The 25,177-nt window shown below is 38.3% G+C and overlaps 1 protein-coding gene across 4 annotated transcripts; it reads left to right on the top strand.

Annotated features, from left to right (window-relative positions):
- Window positions 1-1,886: 1,886 nt before the first annotated feature.
- LOC147320538 (gamma-aminobutyric acid receptor subunit rho-3-like) lies at window positions 1,887-22,184 on the top strand. 4 transcript variants are annotated; one of them, XM_086308618.1, is made up of 10 exons: window positions 1,899-2,550; window positions 4,847-5,332; window positions 5,908-6,020; window positions 16,524-16,591; window positions 16,690-16,913; window positions 18,133-18,215; window positions 18,856-18,993; window positions 19,792-19,944; window positions 21,119-21,312; window positions 21,424-22,179. In XM_086308618.1, exons 2-10 carry the CDS (start codon window positions 5,190-5,192, stop codon window positions 21,718-21,720), a joined length of 1,413 nt encoding a protein of 470 aa, XP_086164744.1. In that variant the 5' UTR covers window positions 1,899-2,550; window positions 4,847-5,189; the 3' UTR covers window positions 21,721-22,179. The 4 variants fall into 4 exon arrangements, with proteins under 4 accessions (XP_086164747.1, XP_086164744.1, XP_086164746.1 ...); XM_086308620.1 differs by having other exon boundaries at window positions 5,006-5,332; XM_086308621.1 differs by lacking the exon at window positions 18,856-18,993 and having other exon boundaries at window positions 1,887-2,550; window positions 21,424-22,184.
- The last annotated feature ends 2,993 nt before the right edge of the window (window positions 22,185-25,177 follow it).

The raw sequence follows: 25,177 nt of genomic DNA on the forward strand, positions 1-25,177 counted from the left end.
AGCGCACCAGGGTGATAAAAGGAACATAACCAGGAGCAAGGCACAAACGCAGACACCACAACAAAGGATAAAGAGAGACTGGGCTATTTAACACTAAGGCAAATCAGGGGGAAAGGGATAGAAGGGACAGGAACATTAAAAAGAAATCAAAACCCTGATGTATAATTAGAGTCACAAGTAGAAACAGAAGCTGTCCCAGTAAAGTGAAGACACAAAACACAAAAATAAAAAAGAAGCAAACCAAAAAATCTTTAATAAAGAAAGTCCCAACTTAAAAACCTAGGTGTACAGGAATAAGTTCAAGCTTGTCATCATCATAAAGTGATATAACTGTCATAGTTAATATAACCAGTGACAAAAACATGAATCTTCACAAGCCCAGTTTTGGCAGACAACACATGGAAGCAATGCCTCCTTGGGCCAGCTGTTGGTGTATAGCCCAACACAAACCAGGCAAAAACACTCCTCATCATCAGAGGACTGTTCTCTCTCGTCTTCTTAGTCTTCCTTCCTTGTTCCTTCCTTGGGAAAAATCTGTGGTATCCTGAATTGTCTTTTTAGCATCAGCGACCCATTTTCTCCTTTTCTTATCCGGGACCAGTGAGACAAGCATCCAACTAACCACTTGACAAGCATTTTAAGCTAGCTACCACATGGCTTTAGCCTTCTAATGAAAAACTGACTTAAATCAAAGCTATTACTTTTATTTTATAAAAAGTATTCTGACCAATGAAAATGAGAGAAAAAAAACCCTCCTCACTTCAGTGTTTCGTGTGTGTTCCACATAATCACCACTGCAAAACAGACTGAGAAAGAAACACCCATACAACAGAAAGTCATTGTGTGGCTTCTCAGTGGTCTAATTTTCATATGTGTGCAGTAGTGATGTGTCGGTCGCGAACGAAATGGCTCTTAGAGCCGGGACTTTGACGTGAACGACGGGAGCCATTGGGTTTTCTTTACCTTTCTCTCGCCCTCTCTCTCGCACTTTTTTTCCGCTTCAATTTAAAATTTAAAAAAAAAAATGAAATAGTTAAAAGTTGAAATGTGAATAGTTGGTTTTAGTATTATATGATTTATTTATTACATTTCATGTGGCGTGAATAAATAAAAGTATATTTACGGTGGCCCATAGAGACAAATCACGTACAAAAGACAACAGAAGTGCTCCAGGATGCTAGGCACAGTGTTGAGCTTTTGTTACCTAGTGGCTACCAGTGTTGGTCAAGTTACTTGAAAAAAGTAATCAGTAACTAATTACTGATTACTTCCCCCAAAAAGTAATCCCGTTACTTTACTGATTACTTATTTTCAAAAGTAATTGATTACTTAGTTACTTTTTAAAAACACGATTTACAACCTGAATAGGTGATAAAGCGATAGATCTTTCAGCCCAATTCTACTTTTTCTGCATAATCTATCATACAAAATGTAATCAAATGGAAAAGTCTCTTTTTTTAACTTGTTTTATCAGTTTTAATCTTTTAACTTTATGCATCAAGTAAAGATTTAATTATATGCAACATTCTCTGACTTGAAGAAATTAGTTTAACATTTAAACCTATTTTCTACACATTCCAGCACATAAAATAAAATATTCTTTGTGTTTACACTCAGTCTTTCAAATAGATGCAAGTAAAACACAGCAGAAAATAAAGAAGTCAAAGACTAGCAGTCCTTTTGCTCTATTTTCACCTGTAAAGCATAGGCGGAGGTTTACCCTGGTGCAGGTGTGCTGCAGCGGTCAGTGGAAGAATCCGCAAGTTTCTCTGTGAATTTCCCATTACATTGTTGCGCACTCAGAGCTTGTTTAGGGGTTGTTGTTTTTTTTCGCTGTAAAAAGAAGTTTTCTTCCCACGCACAACGGACACTAATGTTTTTGTCACTTTTTATGGAATCAAACTCAAAGTAAGGTCAGTACTTCCACGCTTTAAACGCTGCACGCTCATACTCTCTCCCATACTTGATATATTATCCATTGTTGATCTGCACACAGCTGTTGTCAGGAAAGTTGCGCTTGCTTACCTCACTGTCATGAGACATTCTTGCAAAAAAATCACGGTTTTAGTAAGGCAGTAAGGCAGTGTTCCTACAGGAAAGTAACGGTAATCTAATTACCGTTTTTGCGATAGTAATCCCTTACTTTACTCGTTACCCTAAAAAGTAATCAGATTACAGTAACGCGTTACAAGTAACGCTACTGTATGGTGCCCAAGCATGTAAATCTAATTACCTAATTCTTGTAGTCCAAATGAGATATAGCTTGATGTTGTCATCTCGCTTGCTATCGAAGCATTTAAGCTTCTCAGTTTTTTATTGTGACTATGTGCTTATGTTTCATCTTTCTGATGTATTATTAATTCTCTTCTGCAAATGTATTTTCATGTCTTGCTGTGGCCTACTGAAAAAACCTGGCGAGCACACTGTGGTCAGAGATGTGGCTCACTCTAAGCAACAATCACAATCACAAGTAACGCGTTACTGCCCGTCTCTGGTGGCTACGCAAGCTAGCAAGTACCAACGACCGGATTTGGTGTGTGGTAGTAACAGGTAAATGAACTTTTTTTTAAAATTATTTGAATATATATGAGTGCTTGTGTATAAATACACAAACAATACACATATGCTTTCAATTGTGTAATTTAAGTGATCTAGGTAGCTCTGTTAAGGAAGTTCAGTTAACGCTAGAAATGTGTTTTGGAGTTTGTATGTGTTTTGTCTCTAGGGGCCACTGCATATATTTATATATAAACATATATAAATAAAACCACTGTTTTTACATTAGTAATTCCTTTTGTGCTTAATTTTATATTATTGTTAATAATAAATTAATTAAAGCAACAAAACAACCTGAAGGGCCGGTTCGGAGCCGAAAGAGCTCTTTTTAGTGAGCCAAGCCGAAAGAGCCGGTTCTCTAAAAAGAGCCGGAAATCCCATCACTAGTGTGAAAATCCCTCGTCGACCACAAAACTATATTCATGGACTGGCTGACTTTTGTGATTGAGATATTGCTAATACTAACCCTCTTTTGAGAATCAACGTTGACCTGTGGCTCATTAAGATGATAAATCTGGGGCTTCTACAGTGAAACTTGGACCACTTCCATGTCCGTAATCACTACTCTCAGGTGACTTCAGGGAGTATAATGTATTTCTCAGTTTGGGACATAGTTTACACAAAAGGGTGTGTCATGCTTACTTGAACTATGATACACCTTTCGGTCTTCCTGGAATAAATAGGCACGGGTTGGGTTGATTTGAGTGCTACAGCACCTCCTGGTGGATCATAGGTGACTTGCATGTGAAAGTACAAATACTGTATAAAAATGACTAAATATAAATGATTTTTTTCACATTGTAATGACGCTTCCATTTAATTAAGCACTCGGTAGTGATTGTTGCTCAGGGTGAGCCACATCTCTGACCACAGTGTGCTCGCCAGGTTTTTTCAGTAGGCCACAGCAAGACATGAAAATACATTTGCAGAAGAGAATTAATAATACATCAGAAAGATGAAACGTAAGCACATAGTCACAATAAACAACTGAGAAGCTCAAATGCTTGACAGCAAGCGAGATGACAACATCAAGCTATATCTCATTTGGACTACAAGAATTAGGTAATTAGATTTACATGCTTGGGCACCATACAGTAGGGTTAAATGTGCATTATTAGGCCTTAACCTTTATAACTGATGTGTGATTAATTTAAGGCCTTTGACTGAAGTCTGTAGTGATCTTATTGTTACAAGACTACTGCAGGCTTTGGTCAAAGGTCGGTCTTATACTGAAGAGTGAGTCATTGCAGGTATGTTCTCTTTGGCTGCCAGCTGCGCCAGTAATAACAGTGCTGACGTCTTTAAGATATGATAAATATTCAAGACCTTCTATGTGATAAGAACTATTTTAAATTCTAGATTTAACAGGGAGAAAAAGAAGAGAAGCTAACATGGGTGAAATATAATCTCTTGTTTTTTTAGTCGCTTTTGTACTCTTGCTGCAGCATTCTGGATTAAATCAGGGCTTTTCGGGGGGAACTTTTACCACAGACTAATAATAATGAATTACAACAATCCAACCTAGAAATAATCAATGCATGAACTAGTTTTTCAGCATCCCTCTGAGACACGGATTTTTGTCATTTTATCTTCCATATTTGTTTAATGTGCATGTTAAAGGACATGTCCTGTTCAAAAATGCATCCACAGCACTGTGCTGGTCTACACTGTCTTTGTTTAGATGTCATGTTTAAGAAATTGAAAGCTGCAATTAATTTTATTCTTGCTCTATATTTTTTTCCTTTTTAGTGCATTGTCATGTTTTTTCACTTGCATTGGATTCCAAAGGTATGTTTGCTGGCAGGGAGGGTTCTGCTTTTGCCAGAAGCCTTTGTCTGAAATGTCTAATGTCAGTAGTAGTATTAACTGTACTCAATTTATTAAGTATTTGAGAGGATTAAAGGAGTCATCATGTGCCTTGAATGCGACACACTCAGAAGCCATAAGTAACACACGTCATGTTTGCAGACGTCACTCCTGACATATGTTTGAATCTGTCTGCTCTTGATGGGCTCACTTGCGTCCTCCCACCACCCAGGAGCGCTACTGGGTTGAGAATTGTGTGTGTGTGTGTGTGTGTGTGTGGGGGGGAGAGAGAATCCTACAATGTATAAAAGTAGGCTGCAGCCTTTTTATTTTTATCTGGTCAGAAATGATGATGAAACTGTTGTTGGTATTATCCCCCCATCCCCGCCCTCTGCTTCCTCCAGTTTGTAGGTTACTGAAAGATTTCACCAACCACAGAAAAGAAGATTAGAGAGGAATTAATGGTATTCCTTTGTCATTATAGGAATAAATTGATATTTGACGGGGGTGGGGACAGTCTGGAGTTGGAGCAACATGATGTGTCAGGAGACGTAAGCAGAGGGATGGCACAGTGACAGACAAACTCAGAGCCAGGGGGATGCCAGTCTGCTGGATATCTCAACTGATGTTCACCATGTTACAGGAGATGAGAGAGCGGGATAACGCAGAAGCAGCCGGGCGCACGCGTGACGGGACAGAATGAGAGCTGCTGGGACATGGACGGCGTCAGTAGAGGACGGGGACAACTGTGACATTGACTGGGAGAGACCCTGACGAAGTGGGAGGGACATCTGGGTTCCTCTTGTCTTTGAAGCCCCAGCTTAACCATGAGAGTGGCCTTCCTGGCCTTAAGACTGATGTGCTTGGCCTGGTTGTGGCCTGTCACTCAGCTCAACAGCAGCCACTTCCCGAACAAGAGAAGAAACAAGGAGCTGTACGTCGGAGAGAACGCTAGACAAAAGCACGGAGGGTGAGCAAAAGTGGCGTTTCTTAGATGAATCTTTGATTTACTATAATTGTAGAGCTTCTTCTTATGTGGAAACTAACCTTCATGGGTGATTTTATGGACATCATTTCCATGTCCTACTTTGTAGAGCTTTCACATGTAAATATGAATAACTACATCTTTTTGCGTTTACGTCCACTGATGGTAGATCAGTGTCAGAGAAAGGTCATAGATTATGTGCATTGCTCAGAAAATTAGTGTTGATTGTTGCTGAATCTAAAACATAAAACGATGTGAACTTTGGTTTGGTTTTAGGATAACTATGACATCCTCTCAGTGACTAAAGTCATTCAGGAGTCAGATATAAATGAAAGAGGCTCCACAATATCAAGCTGAGTTACACATGTGCTAGAATGCAGTGGAAAGCAAAAGTACTCATCTCCCTTTGGCTACGGCCTTTGCTTTTAATCAGAGTGCTAGAGTCCATTTAGCCATCACTAACACCATCTGTCAGTGCTGTTTTAAGTGTTTGTTAGAAAGAAATCTAGACAGAGAGAACGATTTTACTTAAGCTGTTATGTCTTCTCTTTGCGTTCCAGACGGGTGGATCTTAAGATGAAGAAGTTGGACAGCACCAAGTCTCTGCTAATTAAGTCTGAGCAGCTGCTTCGGATTGAAGACCATGACTTTGCAATGCGCCCTGGCTTTGGAGGTAACACACACACACACGCACACACTTGGTCATTGTATTTATTATGGATTTATTTATTTCCTCAGTATGGAAATCAGCTTTTGTTGTTCCTCTATTAAAAGGGGGCGACCCAGCAGTGTTAACTAATTACAGACCAATATCTAATCTATCTGTGCTGGCCAAAGTTCTTGAAGCTCTTGTGTGTGAGCAGTTAAAGGAGTTTTTGCACACCAATGCCATTTTATCTGAATATCAATCAGGCTTTAGGAAGAATCACAGTACTATCACAGCTGCAATTAGAGTGGTAAATGATATTACTATTGCACTTGATAAAAAACAACACTGTGCATCCCTTTTTATTGATTTGTCAAAAGCATTTGACACTGTTGATCATTGTATTTTAAAACTTAGACTCTTCCAGTCAGGGCTCTGTGAGAGAGCAGTGGCATGGTTCTCAAACTACCTCAGTAACAGGACTCAGTGCATTAAATCTGACGGTCTATGTTCTGACTTTGTTACAGTGCACAACGGAGTGCCACAGGGTTCTGTATTAGGTCCCCTTCTATTTATCATTTACGTAAACAATCTTAGTCTACATGTGCCAGATTCAAACTTGCACTTCTATGCTGATGATACAGTTATTTACAGCTGTGGTTCAACTCTTGTCCAAGCCATCGACTCCTTGCAGAAAGCCTTTTCTGCTGTCCAGCACTCATTACATCAGCTTAAACTTGTTCTCAGCGCAGACAAAACAAAGCTCATGTTGTTTTCTAAATCAAGGAGACGAGCCCAAACAATCCCATCAGTAACCACTCTTGAAGGTCATAAAATAGAGTTGGTTCACACCTATAAATATCTGGGAATCTTAATTGATGACTCGCTTACCTTCAAACCACATGTAGAGAATCTTGTGAAAAACCTGAAGTTAAAACTGAGATTTTATTTTCAAAATAAGTTGTGTTTCTCTTTTAATACAAAGAAGCGGCTTGTTGCTGCAACATTCTTGCCTGTGCTGGATTATGGTGATATTCTATACATGAATGCTTCTGCTCAATGTCTTCGAATGGTTGATTCTGTGTATCATGCTTCTCTGAGGTTCATCACTAACCGTAAATTTCAGACTCACCACTGTGAGTTATACTCTCAGGTAGGATGGCCTGCTTTGGTAAGTCGGAGGAACTGTCATTTATACAGTTTTATATATAAGGCGATACTTGGGTTGCTCCCTTCTTATATATGTTCCCTGCTTGTAATGAAACATGCTGGTCGGTATTCTCTTCGTCCGCATGGTTACTTGTTGCTTTCTGTTCCATTTGCCCGAACTGAACTTGGTAAAAGAGCTTTTGTCCATTTAGCACCCTTGGCCTGGAACAAACTGCAGAAGGAATGGAAAATGACTGAATTCATTTCATTAAGTGATTTTAAATCTAAACTACGAATCCTTGAGGTCAAGTCCATAACATGCAACTGTTTCAATTAGATTGATTATCATTTTAACTGACTTTTTTATTTTATTTGAATTTTATTTAATTTTATTTTTTATTTTATTTGTATTCTTTCACTTATTGTTGCATGTGGGTTGTTGCTGCCTGTGTTTGAGTAATTTCTGTAACTGTGAGACATCTGCTGCTGCCTATCTTGGCCAAGTCTCCCTTGAAAAAGAGGTTTTTAATCTCAATGGGATCTTCCTGGTTAAATAAAGGTTAATAAATTTGTATTTATTATACATTTATTTTAACTTTTTCTCACTCCAAATATTTTTCCTAGTATTTTTTTAAGTGTGCTTTAATGGTAACACAGCAGGTTGATTTAGGTTACTGTGCTGTTTTTGGTATTATGCTGCCCAAAAAGCCCTTTGTGACCTAGATTGTCTGCTTTGAGAGACAATGACTGCGGTAGCACGGATAAAATAATCTGAACTGTGTTCCTAATTCTCCCTGTGTGTGTGTGTGTGTGTGTGTGTGTGTGTGTGTGTGTGTGTGTGTGTGTGTGTGTGTGTGTGTGTGTGTGTGTGTCTGTGTGTGTGTGCTTCCAATCACAGGTCTGGATTTTTTTATCTTTTGCATCTTTTTTGTCATTACCTTAAAGAAACCCTGCACAGTAATCACTTTCTCTACTGCATGTTCACAGTGGTCATCCTCTTTTGTAATGTCTGAATTCATTTTCTTTCCAGTCAGAAGGCAAAACAAGTTGCTTAGTGTCTGTCTCAGTCTTTTCAGTGGATGATTACACAGATGTTTACGTCGGCCTAATAAGAGTTCTTGGAAGATTTTATCTGGTGATAGAGAGCCTCTGAACAGCAATGCCATTCCCTAAGGCATCTGCAGGCGTGCACCATGGGTTTGTTGAGTGTCAGAGTGATTAGATCACTACTGATGTTCCTCTGACAGGAAATCAGCTGCATATTTCAAGACTGTATCCAAGTCGCCTTGAGGATGTGCTTCCTCGAATTATATCTGAAGAGCAGAATGGCTTTATAAAGGGACGGCAATTGTTTTTTAATACCCGTACACTCTTCAATGTTATTTACTCAAAGCGTCTATCTGAACTTCCTGAACTTGTGATCTCTTTAGATGCTGAAAAGGCTTTCGATAGGGTGGAGTGGGAGTACTTGTTTGCTGTTTTAGAGAAATTTGGTTTTGGCTATAAATTTATTTCCTGGATTCGGCTTCTTTATTCGTCCCCTAAAGCCAGTGTTCATACTAATGATGTTTACTCTGATTATTTTGCGCTGGGTGGTGGTTGTCGTCAAGGTTGCCCTTTGTTTCCCTTACTCTTTGCCATTGCCATCGAGCCTCTGTCTATTACATTGAGATCTTCTTCTGTATTCAGGGGAATCATCCATAATGGAATTACACATAAAGTATCATTGTATGCGGATGACTTGTTATTATATATGACTGACCCGGCATGCTCCATCCCTGCTGTTTTAAGTATTCTGGAGAACTTCAGTTCGTTTTCAGGTTATAAATTAAATTTGGGGAAAAGTGAGTGTTTTCCTGTTAATACGGCAGCACGTCAACTTCAACAGTCTGATCTGCCCTTTCGTCTCAGTCCATCTGGGTTTAAGTACTTAGGGATTAACGTGACTCGCTCTTTAGCTGGCCTTAAATCAGCAAATTTGTCTCCTCTTATATCAAGGATCACATCTGATATTCAAAGATGGGGTAATCTCCCCCTTTCTTTAATCGGTAAGATTAATGTTGTTAAAATGAACATCTTACCAAAACTTTTATTTTTATTTCAGTCAATTCCCTTATTTTTGCTGAAACACTTTTTTGTTTCACTGGACAAGATTATTGGTTCTTTCATTTGGGGAGGAAAGCCACCTAGGGTCTCTAAAACTTTGCTGCAGCGATGCAGATTTAGTGGAGGACTTGCATTACCTAATTTTTTAGTCTACTACTGGGCCGCTCACATCCATAAACTTTGCTACTGGCTAAAATCTTCTGGTTCCTCGTGGTGTAAATTGGAGCTATCATCATGTAAGGGCTCTTCTTTACCGGCTTTGCTCTATTCCTCTTTACCTGTGAGACCCTCTCTGTACACTGATAATCAGGTGGTTCTTAACACACTCAAAATCTGGTTTCAGTTTAGACGTCACTTTAATTTTGTAATGCCGTCTTCCTCGGGTCCTCTAAGCAACAACCATTTGTTTCCCCCTTCACTTTTGGACTCGACATTTTCAGTGTGGTGTGACAAGGGTATAAAACAGTTCAAACATTTATATGTGGATGGTGTTTTCGATAGTTTTCCCAACTTGTCTTCTCGTTATAATCTCCCTATTACCCATTTGTTTCGCTATTTTCAAATTCGAAATTTTGTTGCCAAGTGTTTCCCAAATTTCCCCTCTTTACCTCCAGAACAGCAGTGGGAAACTACGTTATCATTTATTCCTCATCACAGAGGAACCATTTCGAAACTCTATGATGCTATTCTGTCTTTTAGTAACCACTCTAATGTTAAGCTTAAGTGTACATGGGAAGAAGAATTGGGAATTCGAATACATGAGGAGTCTTGGGAACAGGCTATAGCGAGAGTACGATCTTCCACCTCCTGTGCTCGTCTTGGACTTATTCAATTTAAGGTCATACACAGGGTGCATTTTTCTAAATCTAGACTTTCTGAATTGTATCCAGAAGTGGAAAATAAATGTGATAAATGCCACGGTTCTCCTTGTCACCTCGGCCACATGTTTTTTCTGTGTCCTGAGCTACAAGGTTTCTGGACAGGGTATTTTGCTATTATGTCAACTGTTCTTGGGGTAACTCTTCATCCTTGTCCTCTGATTGCTGTATTTGGGATTCCTGTTCGCTCACTTACACTTGATTCCACACAAAAGGACATTATAGCCTTCACATCCCTACTAGCGAGACGTCTAATATTGTTGCATTGGAAGTCTGTTAAGTGTCCTACTATTTCCCGGTGGCTTAAAGATGTCATGTTTTTTTTTAAACTTGAAAAAATTAAATATACGTTGAGAGGTTGCACAGCCAAATTTTTTCACAAGTGGCAACCCTTTATCTCTTATTTTGCTAGTCTAGAGGTATTGCCTGTTTAAATCTACTTTTGTTACTGTTATATTCCTCTAATATGTTTGATGGTTGTGTTGATCTGTGTGGGACTGGGGGGAGGGGGGGGCGTTGTGGTTTTTTTTTTTTCATATATATGTGTGTTTATTTACTTAGGAAAATGAAGAAAGGTTGATTGTATTTTGGTAACTGCAAGTACTGTTCTTTTTTTCAATAAAAAATATTTTCAAAGACTGTATCCAAGTCAGTCAGGTCATAAAGCATTCAGGCAAAGAGGGCATTAAGTAGTTGTATCATTTATTGTCAGGTGATAATGAATGTCTGCCACAACTAAAGCTGCCACTCTGTAGGAAACTAACAAGCCGATTGCTGGTGAGATGGTTGAGGGTATTCTGCCAGTGCTAACCTGCTGAGGTAAAATCAACTGACTATAGTAAACATATTAGGATGTAGAATTTCTGAATGTATAACCACAAAGCTAACTGCAGAGGGGATTTTGGTTGTCTGATGAGTTACTTTTCTCCCTGGGTAGTGTGACAGGTTATTTTTTTAATAGCAAGAATCTTGTTATGTAACAAATTAGTATTAAAAGTAAGATTACCCGTCACTTGATCAGTTTGCACGACTGGAACATTGTCATTAAATCATTGTTATTCAGCTACTGCACTCTAAAAAAAGATCTGCTGGCTTAACGTAAAAAAATTAAGGTAACAATTTGCATGGATCTTTTTAAGTTACTTCAGCTTAGCCACTATAGCGTAAATGCCACAAGAGTTCTCTAGTTAGGCAAACTCTATTCCTTACGTACAAACAACATGATTTGCTTTGTCCTCTACAAGCTTAATTAAGTTGAACCAACTTAATTTTAATTGTTTAAAAAATTACTCCATTTAGTTATTAAAACTTATTTTTTTACTTTTATTCTACTCAGAAATATCCATGCAAATTGTTACCTTAATTTTTTTTGAGTACTAATAACTTACAATAACTTATAACTTACAATTATACAATAAATTACACATTGAAATTCCAGTTTTATGATCAAACTGTTTATTAGAACACCAGTCCACCATTCCAGACTCATTGACATTTCAATAGCAGACAAAATTGTTGCCTCCATAAAATAAATGACATAAAACACCCCTGTAAATCTGTCTCAAAAAGACTGAACATTTTGACAGTCATGCTCTGATTCAAGTTTGTTTGTGTTAAAGTGATAGTTTAGGTTTTTTTAAGTATGAAGTACATTGTGAGTGTATTACACACAGTAGACAGCAGTCAGCACATTCCTGCCACCAACACGCACGATAGGCTCAGTTTGTTTGTGTGACTTTGGTAAATCTGAACTAACCCGAACTAACACCAAAGTCACCAAATAACACAATTACACTTACTGATCAAGGCAGCAGAAGACCAGCAACTCCTGTGTGCTGTCAGGTAAAATTGCTGTTTTTGTCCATGGACGCTGGTGGGCCAGAGCGATTGAAACAACAAGCAGTAGAACTTCTCTTTCCTCACAGAAAAGGCTGTCTGATAGCAAAATAAAGCAGTAAACATATTCTTGATATAATGTACATTTAAACTGACATCAGTTTTATTAGGATGGAGGCTCATCTTGCGTGCCGGTGGCCCCGTCTGCTTCTCCGTAGGTGGAGCTTACTGACTGCCATCTACTGTGTGTAATACACTCACAATACATATGTACCTCATACAGCCTCACTTCAAAAGACCTGAGCTATCCTTTTAAAGTGCATTATTTTTAACTAGGTGTACTTAATGCTCAACGCTCAACTTTACACCTACTGCCTACTGTACAGTATGTAACACAACACATTGCAAACAACAGTGGAACATTTCCCGTTTAATTTGAGGATAGCCTCACTCTTCACATTTTTTAGTACAACAGTTTACTTTTTAGTGACATTACCTTAGGACTGGCTTTCAGATCATCCAGCTCGAGGAATATCTTTTGAAACACTTCAAAAGTGTTTTTCAAAAGTGTTTTTCAGTTCTTTTGGGTAGCTGAGGTTGAGTGCATATATCAGCCCCATTAGCAAGGCACAGGCTCTGGGTACATCCAGGTCTGCTAGGACTTCTGTTCCTTCAAGTATGATCCTTGCGCTGGCTGGATCAGACGTTGTGGCACCTCTGGTTACAATCTTCATCACTTCATTGGTAATATCGCCGCCACCATCCTGGTAGATCAGAATCAATATAAATGTTTTAAGTAATCATATTTATACATGAGAGTAACACAAAATAGGGCTGCAACTAACAATTTTAGTTATCTGATTATGTCTGTGAAGGTTCTCTTTGCAAGCTCCTTTGACGATTATCTGATTAGTTGTTTGGTCCAGAAAATGTCAGAAAATGGTGAAAAATGTCAATGTTTCTCAGAGCCCAATATGATGACCTCAAATGTCAAACATATTCAGTTTGCTGTCATAGAGGAGTAAAGAAACCCCAAACCATTCACATTTATGAAGCTGAAACCAGAGAATTTGGACTTCTTTTTCTAAAATAATTACTTAAACCGATCAATCAATTATCAAAATAGTTGCCGATTAATTTAGAAATCAATTAATAATAGATTAGATCGTAGCTCTAATACAAAGTATAGTCATGTCTGATTTACCTGCTCTTTGAAGAGATCCTCCTCCTTTTCCCTGAGATACACCACTAAGCCACGGATAGCGACCTCTCGCCTTCTCTCCACAGAATCGTCCTGTGAATAAGAAAAAGAATGTCGAACTGCTCTTCGAGGAGGATGGGTTTTTGATAATTACATCCAAAAAAAAAAAAAAAAGGATTGACTTTATATGGCCTGAACTGTACCAATTATAGATTTCCAGTGATAATCAAAATAATGAATTGATCATTTCAAAGAGCCATTTCTCTGAAATGATCAATTCATGAACTTGAAAAATCCAGGTAACAAATAGAAAAACTGCAAAATCTTGCAAATTACTCTGCCAATCATGATCCACATCACCTATAATTTGTTTTATTATTAAGTATTTATAGTTTTAATTGATATTTGTGCCTCAAGCTCTAAACAATAATTTGACATAGTTGAGTTGTAAACAGCTACCTTTTAAGACTCAATATCACCTATTGGAAAAAAAAAGTGGATTATCCTATTTGAAATAAACTACATTTCATTCATTCATACCTCTAGCAGCATGTTCTGGATGCGCCGAATGCGCATTTTTGCAGCCCCTCCTCTTGAGGACAGCAAGGACATTATTTTCTGAGAGTACTGGTCCAGCTTTGCCATGAATGTTGTCTCCAGGTTAACAGTGGTGATCCTTCTGAATTCTTGGTTTATCTGTATAAAAAAAAAGGCACAAATAGGCACAACATGTTAATGTATACAATTTACTTTAAAAGAATACATACTGCAAATTATCTTATGGAAAAATATTTACCTGAACTGCATCAAAAAGAGCAGGCCATCTTTCTTTCAGGTCATTGATTTTTGGTGCTTGATTGACAACTTCCTGCCTGCGAATGGAGAATGTTATGTTATGTTTCCAAATCAAAGATATTTTTTCTTAAGTGATACAACTGCGCTTATGTATCTGCAGTTAACACCCAAAAGAGCAAAATTATATTTTATGTGCTAATGCACACTCAATGTAATGTCATTAAAACAACTAGTTTATGAATGTTACTTAAGATCTTTCCTGTGGCGTTTCTACAACATGGCGTTCGCTTCCTCGCCCGCGTTTTTTGACTGAACTTTGACACAGGCTGTTCTTCAGCTAGGGCTCAATTAACAAACTTCAATCTCACATAAAAATAACTCTAGGACTTAAACATCAAAATGCATCGATGTTAAACCGATGCATTGTAATGTAACCTACATTTGTTTAGTCATGAATGTAAAATGGCCCAGCCTTTTGCTGGTCAAACCTTCATCAACGCTGCAACGATTTCAAAGTAGAAAGAAGAAAAACATGTATTACCCTGTCTTTGCAGAGTTAAAACTACTGCTACAGAAGCTCAGTGTCAATTAACACCATTTGGCTGCCACCGTAAAACAAAACTTAACAAAGACTAATGTTACGGTTGAATTACTTCACAAGTTAGCCAGAAGTGTAACGTTACTAGCTTATCACCACCACTCGCCGAGGAAGAGTTTAGTGTTGTGTAAAAAGGATTTCTTGCAGTGCGTGTTGATAGAGTTAAAGTTAGAGTTATTAGCTGCTGTGAATAAAACAAGGCAAAAAATTGTACTCACCACAAAGCTTTAACGTTTGACAATGTTCCGTACAAAATGCCGCTTCTCTGTTTTCTCTCTTTGCCTCCGTTTCTTTCGATCAGTGGTCTGAGAGCACAACATGTCCGGGCAAGTCAGCCTTGTACTCAGCTTTTAAAGGACGCTTACGAGATTTTTAAGTTGTATTAACTGAATACACTTTCATGTTAAGTTAACACAGAAATGTCTGTTCAAAATCGATATATTACTGAGCTAAGACTGTTTTCTTTATTTTCATTTCGACCAACTCATTAAATTAAGTTATCAACTGATTACAATGTGTACATGCAACAAACTTAATTTTTTATGCAGAAAAAGCTATTGATTTTAAGCTTTACTTACTAACCCCATGAATCATTTTTTAGAGTGTGGGTCAAGCAAATCGGTGGTGGTTACGAATTGGAAAACACTTTATCTTTCTGTTTTCTGTTTCTTTGTTCTGTTTCGTTAATTCACTTTGTGACTATGATACTAATAAAACATATTTATTTAAAATAGAGTTGAGTTCGAGACCCATTTTTTTGTTTCTTATTTACTTCAAACCTTTTCTTCCTAAACTTGACATTATCACTGAGCTGATAGTGTGAGTTAACTCTGTTAGCTCCAAACACATTTGCTGGATTGTTACATTTGTCTGCTATGTGTGGTGTCCTGTGGCCCGCGAAGATTTTTTCTTCATTTTTTTCCTCCTTTCCTTATTTTTTTTTTTGTTGGTAATAGAGAGTTTTGAAGCTCATTAACGAGTTTAAGTGAGCTAACTCTGTTTGACCCTATTCCAGGATGTCAGCATCCCAGTAAAATCCCTCCACCTTCATTACTCCATTGTGATTGCAAACACATGCTTTTGAGTGCTTACCTTCATTAAACAATGGCACAGAAAAAACCTCCAACAACATCAGTCGGTGTTTACAGTTCAAATCAAACATTAACCGTATTGTGCCGCTGGATAATGACAAGAACCATTCTTCTTACTATACACTACCCTGGATATTTATGTAATAATACAATGTGGCAGATTTTCAATTAATGGATCCTTTAAGATAACATAATGAATTAGTGAGTGTTGTTGAATGTCCACACATGCATGTTGACTGTGTAACCTCAGGGAAATTTATAGGCATGTAGGTAGTGAGCTACCTCTCCCATAGGCCAGATTAGATTAGAAAGGATTCGCTTATTTTCCCAGTACTAAATGTAACGTATGAGGTCACACGAGTTGATGTAGTTGATGTAATTTCTCAGAATCAGTAGAGAGCTAAGTATTACATATTTCTGTTACAGTATTAACAGCTTAACCAAGAAAGTAGTGAAGATATATAAATAATTAAACAATTTTTTTTTACATTTATCTTCTTAACTGAGCAGCAGCGTTCATTTGTCTAAATCAAATACTGTAAAGAAAGGTCACTGAAACATGCATTTCAAGTAAAGCGACATTTTGAGGAGTTGATTTTTACTGTGAACCAAAAAAATAAATAAATAAAAGGTGAGGTTGTGCATTTACAAAGATTTCCAGTGTAAGGTAATGGTTCCTTTGACATTCAAAAATGTAGAATGTGAACATAAGATTTTTTGCTTCAGTCACAGATGTTTATACTGTACTGTGTATCATGACTGTATAAACTAGGGTTGTCTCTGCATATAGCTCAGAAGTGGGATTTACACATTGGTAATCTCTGACAGATGTGCAAACAGATGTTATCCAACTGATCCATTGCAACATCTGTCCAGGTTCAGCCCTGCCTGTTGGTATCGATGTCCAGGTGGAGAGCATTGACAGCATTTCTGAAGTAAACATGGTACGCACCTTTTAGATTTCAGTAGTTAATCTAATCAAAAGAAACTGACTTGCTTTCTCTGTTGAAAATGACTGTTTTTTTTTTGGTTTTTTTTGTAGGACTTCACCATGACTCTCTACCTGCGGCATTACTGGCAAGATGATCGCCTGGCCTTCCCCTCCAGCAGCAACAAGAGTCGGACCTTCGATGCACGTCTGGTGAAGAAAATCTGGGTTCCAGATGTGTTTTTTGTCCACTCTAAGCGTTCTTTTATCCATGATACAACCATGGAGAACATCATGCTGAGGGTTTATCCTGATGGAAATATTCTCTACAGTGTTAGGTAAAAAAAATAATGATATAGGTCTCATTGTATTCATAGAGAGATCACTATAATTGCATTTTCTGTCATTAACCAGTAGCCAAAATAATGGCTAATACTGGCTGTCATTATCTTGTCTTTTTGAAATTAGAAGGGCCTAAATTTGATGAAATTGATTGGGATGCTAAAGTATTAGCTAACACTATCTGGTAAGGTGGATCTACAGACTCCAGGCTCTGATAAATAGTGTCAACATTAAAATAAAAAATGTTAACATTAACACTGATTAACATTAACATTCATTTTTAAAGGATTTCATTCTTTTTTGGATAAGTGTTAGGACAATTACCTGCACATGAAGATGAGCCAATATAGATAATGCAGACATGCATTAATTCAGCTTTCTTACTAGTGGCCAGCAGGGGGCAACTCTTTAATGAATTCGTGTGAAGTCTATAGGAAAAGGAGCCTACTGCTTCCTCTAAATATTGCCTTTGTGAATTATGGTCTGAAGTCAAAAAGGAGGATGAACTTATGTTTTAGGGTGGGGTTGTGATTGGCATATTGTTACCTTGTGAGCACAGTGTATTGATTTCTCTGTCAAACTGAAGCATCAGGCTTCAAAACACGACACAAACACAGTTTCAAAATGAGACCACCAATCGGTGACGTCACAGTGGCTACATCTGTGTTTTACGCACAGCCTGTGTTATCGATTTACTTTCGGGGCCAGGCTCAAATGGCCATTAGAGAAACTGTATTGGTGTTTGCTCCAGCTGGTTTCAGTTTTCAGCCCTGAGGTGCGGTTTGCCAAAAATCAGACCAATGAAGGCATTTGCACCAAAACCCCTTGTACAGTATATACAAATTAGCAAGGGTTGTTAAACCATCAAATTTTAAGCTTACATGTCCTGATACAATGAGTTATGGCTTAAATTTTACTAAGACTGTTTGATGAGCATGAACATCACCACAGCCCAGTTTAGTGGGCAGGGTATGAAGTGAATATGAGAAGGTGGAACGTAAGCTCCCAGACGGCATTCAACATATCCATTTCAGTCACAGACGATGACAATATGGCACAAATTCCCAAATGGCCAACAGCAGCCACAAACTGTGTCAGGCACAGATGCTGTTACTGAATGAATCAATTCAGTCCAGTAGTTTTATTTTACACTGTTTCACTGAGATTACTGCAATATTTATGTAGGTATTTATTTAACTGAAAGCTGTGTTTCAGGATCACTGTGACGGCTCTTTGCTCAATGGACTTCAGCAGTTTCCCTCTGGACACACAGAACTGCTCTCTGGAGCTGGAGAGCTGTGAGTATTAAGCTGCAGTCGGGACATCGTGGTTGCTTGCAAATACCTAATAGGATATCCAGTGTTGTTTGCAGAGTAATAATGTTAATTCCTACATTAAATGTACTTGTTCTTGTGCTGACATGTTTTGCTGGTAAACATGTTACACAACATTTGATGCACTATTATGTAATTTAAAAAATTTGGGCTAGAGAAAGCTTTGAGCTTGTTAAATTTTCAAACACTATCTATTTTCTGCACAAAAACGCAATTGGATATGCTTGAATGTTATACAGTTGGGACAGAGACAGCTCAGAGTGCATTACCTTACTTCATACTCACAGTAGTAAGCATCACCATCCCCCTTTTGCACAAATTATTTATAATCCTCGGGTCATTCAAGTCAGCCTCTGTGCATTATGCTTGTCTATCCTCATGATGCAGGATTTACTGCAATGTTTGTGAATTCTTTGGTCTTTACCGCTCTCTCTCACTCTGTGTGTCTCAATCATGGATCCTGATCTCAGGGGAGAGTTGGTAGTCCCATTTTTGGCAGCTCTCTCCTCTCCTCTGAGAGAAACATCCATGAAACTTCTAAGAGAGGCAATACGCGAAGGTGTCCAACCCCAAACGCCCACCCTCTTTCTCTCCTCTCTTGAAGATGCTTACAATGAGAACGACCTAATGCTCTACTGGAAGAACGGGAACGATTCATTAAGGACTGACGAGATTGTGCTCTCTCAGTTTTTTATTGAAGACTTCCAGCCTTCCTTTGGGCTAGCCTTCTACAGCAGCACTGGTATGTCCGGCAGGAGTCTGGGGACACTCTGAGATGTATTCATTTTGAAAACAGCCAGAGTGCTCCAGACCCCTACAGTTTTTCTAAATAGGAACAGTTTAACATTTTGGAAAATACGCATTACATAAAAAGATTTGACACCACTCTTACAATCGTTTTCTATGGAGATGCAGCCAGCAGTTGATTAACTTGTCCAAGCTTGTGAAAACAGCTTAACCGGCAAAGGCTACAAAATCCAATAACCAGCATCTGTACAGTTTACCAATGAACACATTATTCCCATTTCCAGTCATAATGCTTTGCTACAGTAACTGTGTATGGGCGAAAGCTTTTATATGTACACAGACATGACTGAGTGCTATTGATTGTTTAGATTCTCTGTGAGAAAGAAAATAACCACATTTTCCAAAATGATGACATGGGAATCAATCCCTCTCTGCAAAGCAGAAAGGTATTGATTATGCAAGGTGTTTTAGAGTTGTATGGTCTACTTTTTCAAACCCAGTTTCCTTTTATTGTTGTCTGTGTAGAAAGAAACACTAGAATTGGAGAAAGAGAGATTTTCATCTCAGTTTTAAAATTTTTTGTGAGGGAACCTACAGTATCCAATCTACGAAGATGTTATGTAACTCCGGCATTAAAGAGATTTGCTCTCTCATTTGAGTTCTAGGTTCTCCCCGTAGGTTCATGTTAGACTTTTATTTTTAATAAGGACAACTTTATTTTCTCCTGTCAGTTACTGATATCACCCTGCTTTGCACCTGCCTGCACTCCACTGTGTCCATTTATCTGTTTCAGGTTGGTACAATCGGCTCTACATAAACTTCATTCTAAGGCGGCATATCTTCTTCTTCATGCTTCAGACGTACTTTCCCACCATGCTGATGGTGATGCTGTCCTGGGTGTCTTTCTGGATAGACAGGAGAGCCGTACCTGCCCGTGTCTCCCTGGGTACTAAGCCGTTGAGCCAATACGACCAACATAAATAATTACCGAAATTGTATTTTCATCTGGACCGATAAAAAAATATCACCATGCCTATAGTTTTTACTTTAAATTCATCTTTCCATTGATTAACTTTTTGAGAGTGAAATGGTAAGATTGATTTCACTCCCTTGTTTGCCAAATACTGGAGAGATTAGGCGTAAATCAGTCAGGAAGCACATCGTCTCATCAAATAATTACACCTTGTTTTTGAGATCTAATTGCCCGTATTTAAACTGTGAGAAATTCCCCATAAGGAGGAAGGAGTGGAGGAAGTTTGTCAACCAGGAGACCCCAGTTTGCTTGGTATTTTGATAGCTTCGTGCTTTGCGCATTTTGTTATGATTTCACTTGTTATTTTCTTTCTCTTTCCAACTGCTATTTGGTTAAAGTTCAGGAAAGTAGTGGGGTTTGGATTAAAATATCCTGTTCACAAGATTCTTATGTTATAAGTTAGTGAAACTCACTAACTCACATCATTGTTTTACAATAGGTTCTCACTTAGGTGCAATGACCTGCAATGACAATGATAGTGAAGTTCCCAGCAGCCAAACAGTAGATATTTCCTGGCTTATGGACAGGAGAGATGAGTGTCACTGTTCTAATCTGCCGCTCAGCAAGAAAGCAAATAAGCATATCCAACGGTGTCTGCTGGTTCACCATCTATGTTTTCCCCCTCCTACACAGTTAGCTTACGCAAGGAGATGCCATCATTAAGGCTGGGCTATTTTTGGAATCAGACAGACTCCAAATTCCAATTCTAAAAGCTTTACGAGCAAAAGAGCACTAAATCAGAGTTAAGCTAGTTTGCATCCAGCAATGATGTAATAATGACTTTGCCTTCTGTAATTAATGAACATAAATACACTTGCATGGTTATATGCTTGTCAAAACCCTGAGGATGATGATAAAGGATATGCCCTTTCAAGCCCACTGCCCTTTACCACGACTAAAGTATTTCGATTACATTATCACATTTGCTGTGATTTTTATGGCACAATTGTTCATACACTGAATTCACATTGGTACATAAAAGGTCTTCAAAGGATAATTTCTTGTTATTACTTGTTTGTAGCTACAATAACATTATTCTCTGCAATGTTTCTGCAGCAACAGTCACAACTGGTTTTTCTGTATTCAGGCATCACCACCGTACTGACAATGTCCACCATCATCACCGGTGTGTCGGCCTCTATGCCACAGGTGTCTTACGTAAAAGCTGTAGACATCTATCTATGGGCGAGCTTCCTGTTTGTCTTTCTGTCAGTCATCGAGTACGCTGCGGTCAACTATTTCACCACAGTGGAGGAGATGAAGAAGCTGAAGAGAGCAAAGGTCAAGTTCTTTCTAAAATCTTCTCAAATCTCCTGTCCTATTTAGGCTACGGTATGCAGCCATAAGGCAATCTCCAGAAACTAACAGTGATCTGCTCTCCTCTCTCTGCAGATGCCCACCTCTTACAATGCTGCTGAGGCTATGGCCTTTGATGGGTGTTTCCACGACAATGAAATTGACCTGGCCTCCCTCCCTGCCAGCACCCCAAATACAGAGAGGAACATCCAGTCTCGAAACTCGACTGTCTCCGCACCCACAGAAGGCACCAGGCTACATCGCAAGCACCCTTTAAAACGAAACCTCAGCTTCATCACGAGCAACAGCTACATGATCGACTCATACTCCAGGGTATTATTCCCGCTGGCTTACCTGCTCTTCAACATCATTTACTGGAGCATGTATGCATAGCACATTGAGTAAGCAGCTGAAAAAAACAAAAGAACTGTTCCTTTTTTGACTCTTGTCACAACTGCACAAATGAACAAAAACAGACGGATAATAATAATAATAATTAATTGATGACATGAATTCAAGTCTGCTGAGTATAGATGTCCTTCTTGATGTCTAATGAAAAAGTGTTCGGCTGTAACTTGAAGAAAACCTGAGAGCGGCCGTGGAAGTGAACGGCTGATAGTTTAATGAATGTTTACGTGTGTTTCTGGCATGCTTGATTTTATAACAGAAAGAGTTTTTATCCAAAATGCATAAACATTTGTAGGATTTTGTTTTATTGCTGGATCAGATACATCCATACGTACATTAAATACAGTACATATAGAAAATAAATATGTGTATGCTCTTAAATGTCTGACTCGGGCTTCACATTCTCTTTGCCTTGAACTTTATTGATATTTAGTGCATCACACTTTCAACTGAAGGGGCCCAGTGGAGCACTTATAAACAAGTTCATGTTTAATATCATCCTCACCAGACAGAAAATTGTGTGTAAAATTTGCAAAAACTTAAAAAATTTGCTGAATGTGTTGAATTTCAAAAACATTTCATTTAAATGGTTTCAAAGATAAGACTCGGGGGGGCCTTCATCAGCCTGGCTAACACCCCAATCTAACCCAATGGGAAAATGTGAAAAAGGGCATAAATTTTGGACTTGTAATTGCATTTCCCCCAGGGCCATTCATACCACACCAAAGAAATGAAGTAATAGATAAACAGTACAATGAAAGAAAATTTCCCCTTTTGCAGTATCTACTGTAGAACTTTGTTTTTTCTGTGGACTCACAGTGGGAAAAAGGGATATTTTCTGTGAATTAACTGTTGTATAATTACAGTCTTAGCAATGAGTTAAAAAAACGTTTTCTTTAATTTTACACAATTACGTCCTAAAATTTAAGCCCAAAGACTCATGCTGACAGGTTTCTTTCATTTACTACAGCAGCATTCTTTTTGTTATATTAAGATATCTGAAGAATTAAATATGTTGTTAAACCCCAACCTGGGTTTTTCCAATCTGCCCCACTTATCAAACTGGGCTGTATAAATTTGACATCCTGCTATAGATCCATATCTATTTGACAGTAGTGTGTTCTTTTACTGACCTCTGTGAATATCTTGAACACTCTCTGCAGATCAAACCAAAAACACTAAGCATGTTCAGGAGAACACAGCTTTTGTTTTTCCTCAGAACTCCTGGCTCTTCAGGTGTCAAATGTGTGCCCTGTGTTAGTGACTCGGTATTAAAATCATGCAATCATACCTACACCTTCTCATGACCACAATGGGAAACTTAATGGTCTTCACAGGTTGACACAAATTATAAAATAGACACATCTGACCTTACATCCAAATAAGGACTAAGTTGCAGGCTGCACACAGTCCTGAAAGCAACACAGGTTTTTCTATACGAAATGAAATATCTTGGGTAATATCCGGTGCACAATAACTGCATGGAAATAAAAGAAAGACATTTTCAGCCACTCCCTTATTCACAAGGGGTCACAACAGCAAGCCATGCCGCATGTTTATTTTGGTGCATTTTACCTGACTACCTGATGTAACCCCAAAGGACTTTGAGCCTCCAAGGCAATCGCATGGAAATATGTTAAATTTATTAGTGGATGTAGAATGTGAGGGGGAAATGGAAAAGGTTCACTCAGTTGCATAACAGTGTGCTGTGGAACAGAAAGCCAGCAGGACACCAGACTGATAATACCTGCAATGGAAGAGCTCAGCGGGAGGCATCTTAATTCAAATTAGGTCTAAATGTGACCATTAGATATTAAAGCTTTACAAAAAAAAAAAGCCCTTTGTTTTTTTACGGTTAAACATCTTGAGAAATATGCACTAATTTCCTCTTTTGGTGAGGAGCAACATAGATACTGCTCATTTCTATATCTTTAGCACGATACCGCAGCTAGGAAATGATTACCTAGCTAAGCAAAGCCATTAAAAACAGGGGAAGTAGCTAAAGGATACAAAAAAATCGGGCTAGCAACATCTCTAATCATATAGCTACTCTCTTACAAGGTTATCCAACTAGTATCACTGGGCATCTACTTTAATAAATAATACACACATTGTTGCATTCTCAGTTAATTCTTTCCTGATCAAAGTTTTACCGCAATAGTTTTACATCTATCTATCTATCTATCTATCTATCTATCTATCTATCTATCTATCTATCTATCTATCTATCTATCTATCTATCTATCTATCTATCTATCTATCTATCTATCTATCTATCTATCTATCTATCTATCTATCTACAGTCCTCACAACCTACTGAAACACACTACACCTGAGCTCCATGAATATCAAAATCACTCAGCTTTTCATCCCTCTTGCTTGATGTCTTATGTTATTCAGATCAGAAACAGAAGCTCTGACAATGTCAGCATTTTAAAGCTATACCATGAATATTGTGCAGTGCTTTCACCCACATTTTGAGGTTGTAACTGTATTTTGCGGTGCATTTCCTTAATTACAGTTTTTCTCAGTCGCTTTGGTGCTTTTCTCAAATCACTATTAACATTTGCACAGCAGTTAGTGTATTTCTCAAAACATTTGGTGCAAACTGCAAAACCTAGTGGATAACCTGCAAAAGCAGGTCACTTGCTCAAAATCGATAATCCATTCCTTAAAAGCAAGTATTCATGTCAATGAAACTGCCGGTGTCATCAAAGTGAGAAGTCTTGACACCATCTTTATGAACAAGATAGTCAAATGGCTTTGTCATGTTTTCATTATGACAGTTCACAGTATTCTCTCAGTGTTTTCCAATCCAAAAAAGGTCAGAACTCGGTGACGCTACCTAAAAATGCTCAAGACAGCACTATACACTTTTTGTACAGCCATTTACAGGAAAATCTACAGAAAAGTTAGACATTCCTGTAGTTAGGGAAGTAAGTGAGTACAAGACACTGAATATGTATGTTTCACATTTTTACTGTGTGGGCTGTTTGTAATTCTACAACACTGTGCAAAAGAAAAATACTCTACAGTCACCTATTTAGAATAAACATAAGAAACACCCTTTTGGTAGAGCTGTGCACAAATGTGAACAATGTAACGGTACATATTGTAACTGAACATACGTAAATCCTGCTGGCACATCCAGACGTTCCTGTCTGTCTGACCACATATTCTCATCTACATCACAACGGATATCATCCCTTGCAATGCAATGAGGAAAGTATCTCCTGGAGTGACGAATCCACCCTCTGCATGACTCTGCTGTGATGTCGTCACATGCTGCATCCACGGCTGCTAGCAGTGCCATTTGCGCATGTGAATGCCGGTCAAAAACCTTCCACCTCCAGACAGAGAAAAACTCCTCTATCGGATTAAGGAATGGGGAGTAGGGAGGGAGATATTCAACCAGCATTCTATCATGTGTCAGACACAGATC

This window comes from Aulonocara sp. 'chitande type north' Nkhata Bay, linkage group LG10, assembly GCF_057382095.1.
Source record: "Aulonocara sp. 'chitande type north' Nkhata Bay isolate Kocher_YH1m ecotype deep benthic linkage group LG10, A_spYH_male_GT1.1, whole genome shotgun sequence".
NCBI classification, from domain to species: domain Eukaryota; kingdom Metazoa; phylum Chordata; class Actinopteri; order Cichliformes; family Cichlidae; genus Aulonocara; species Aulonocara sp. 'chitande type north' Nkhata Bay.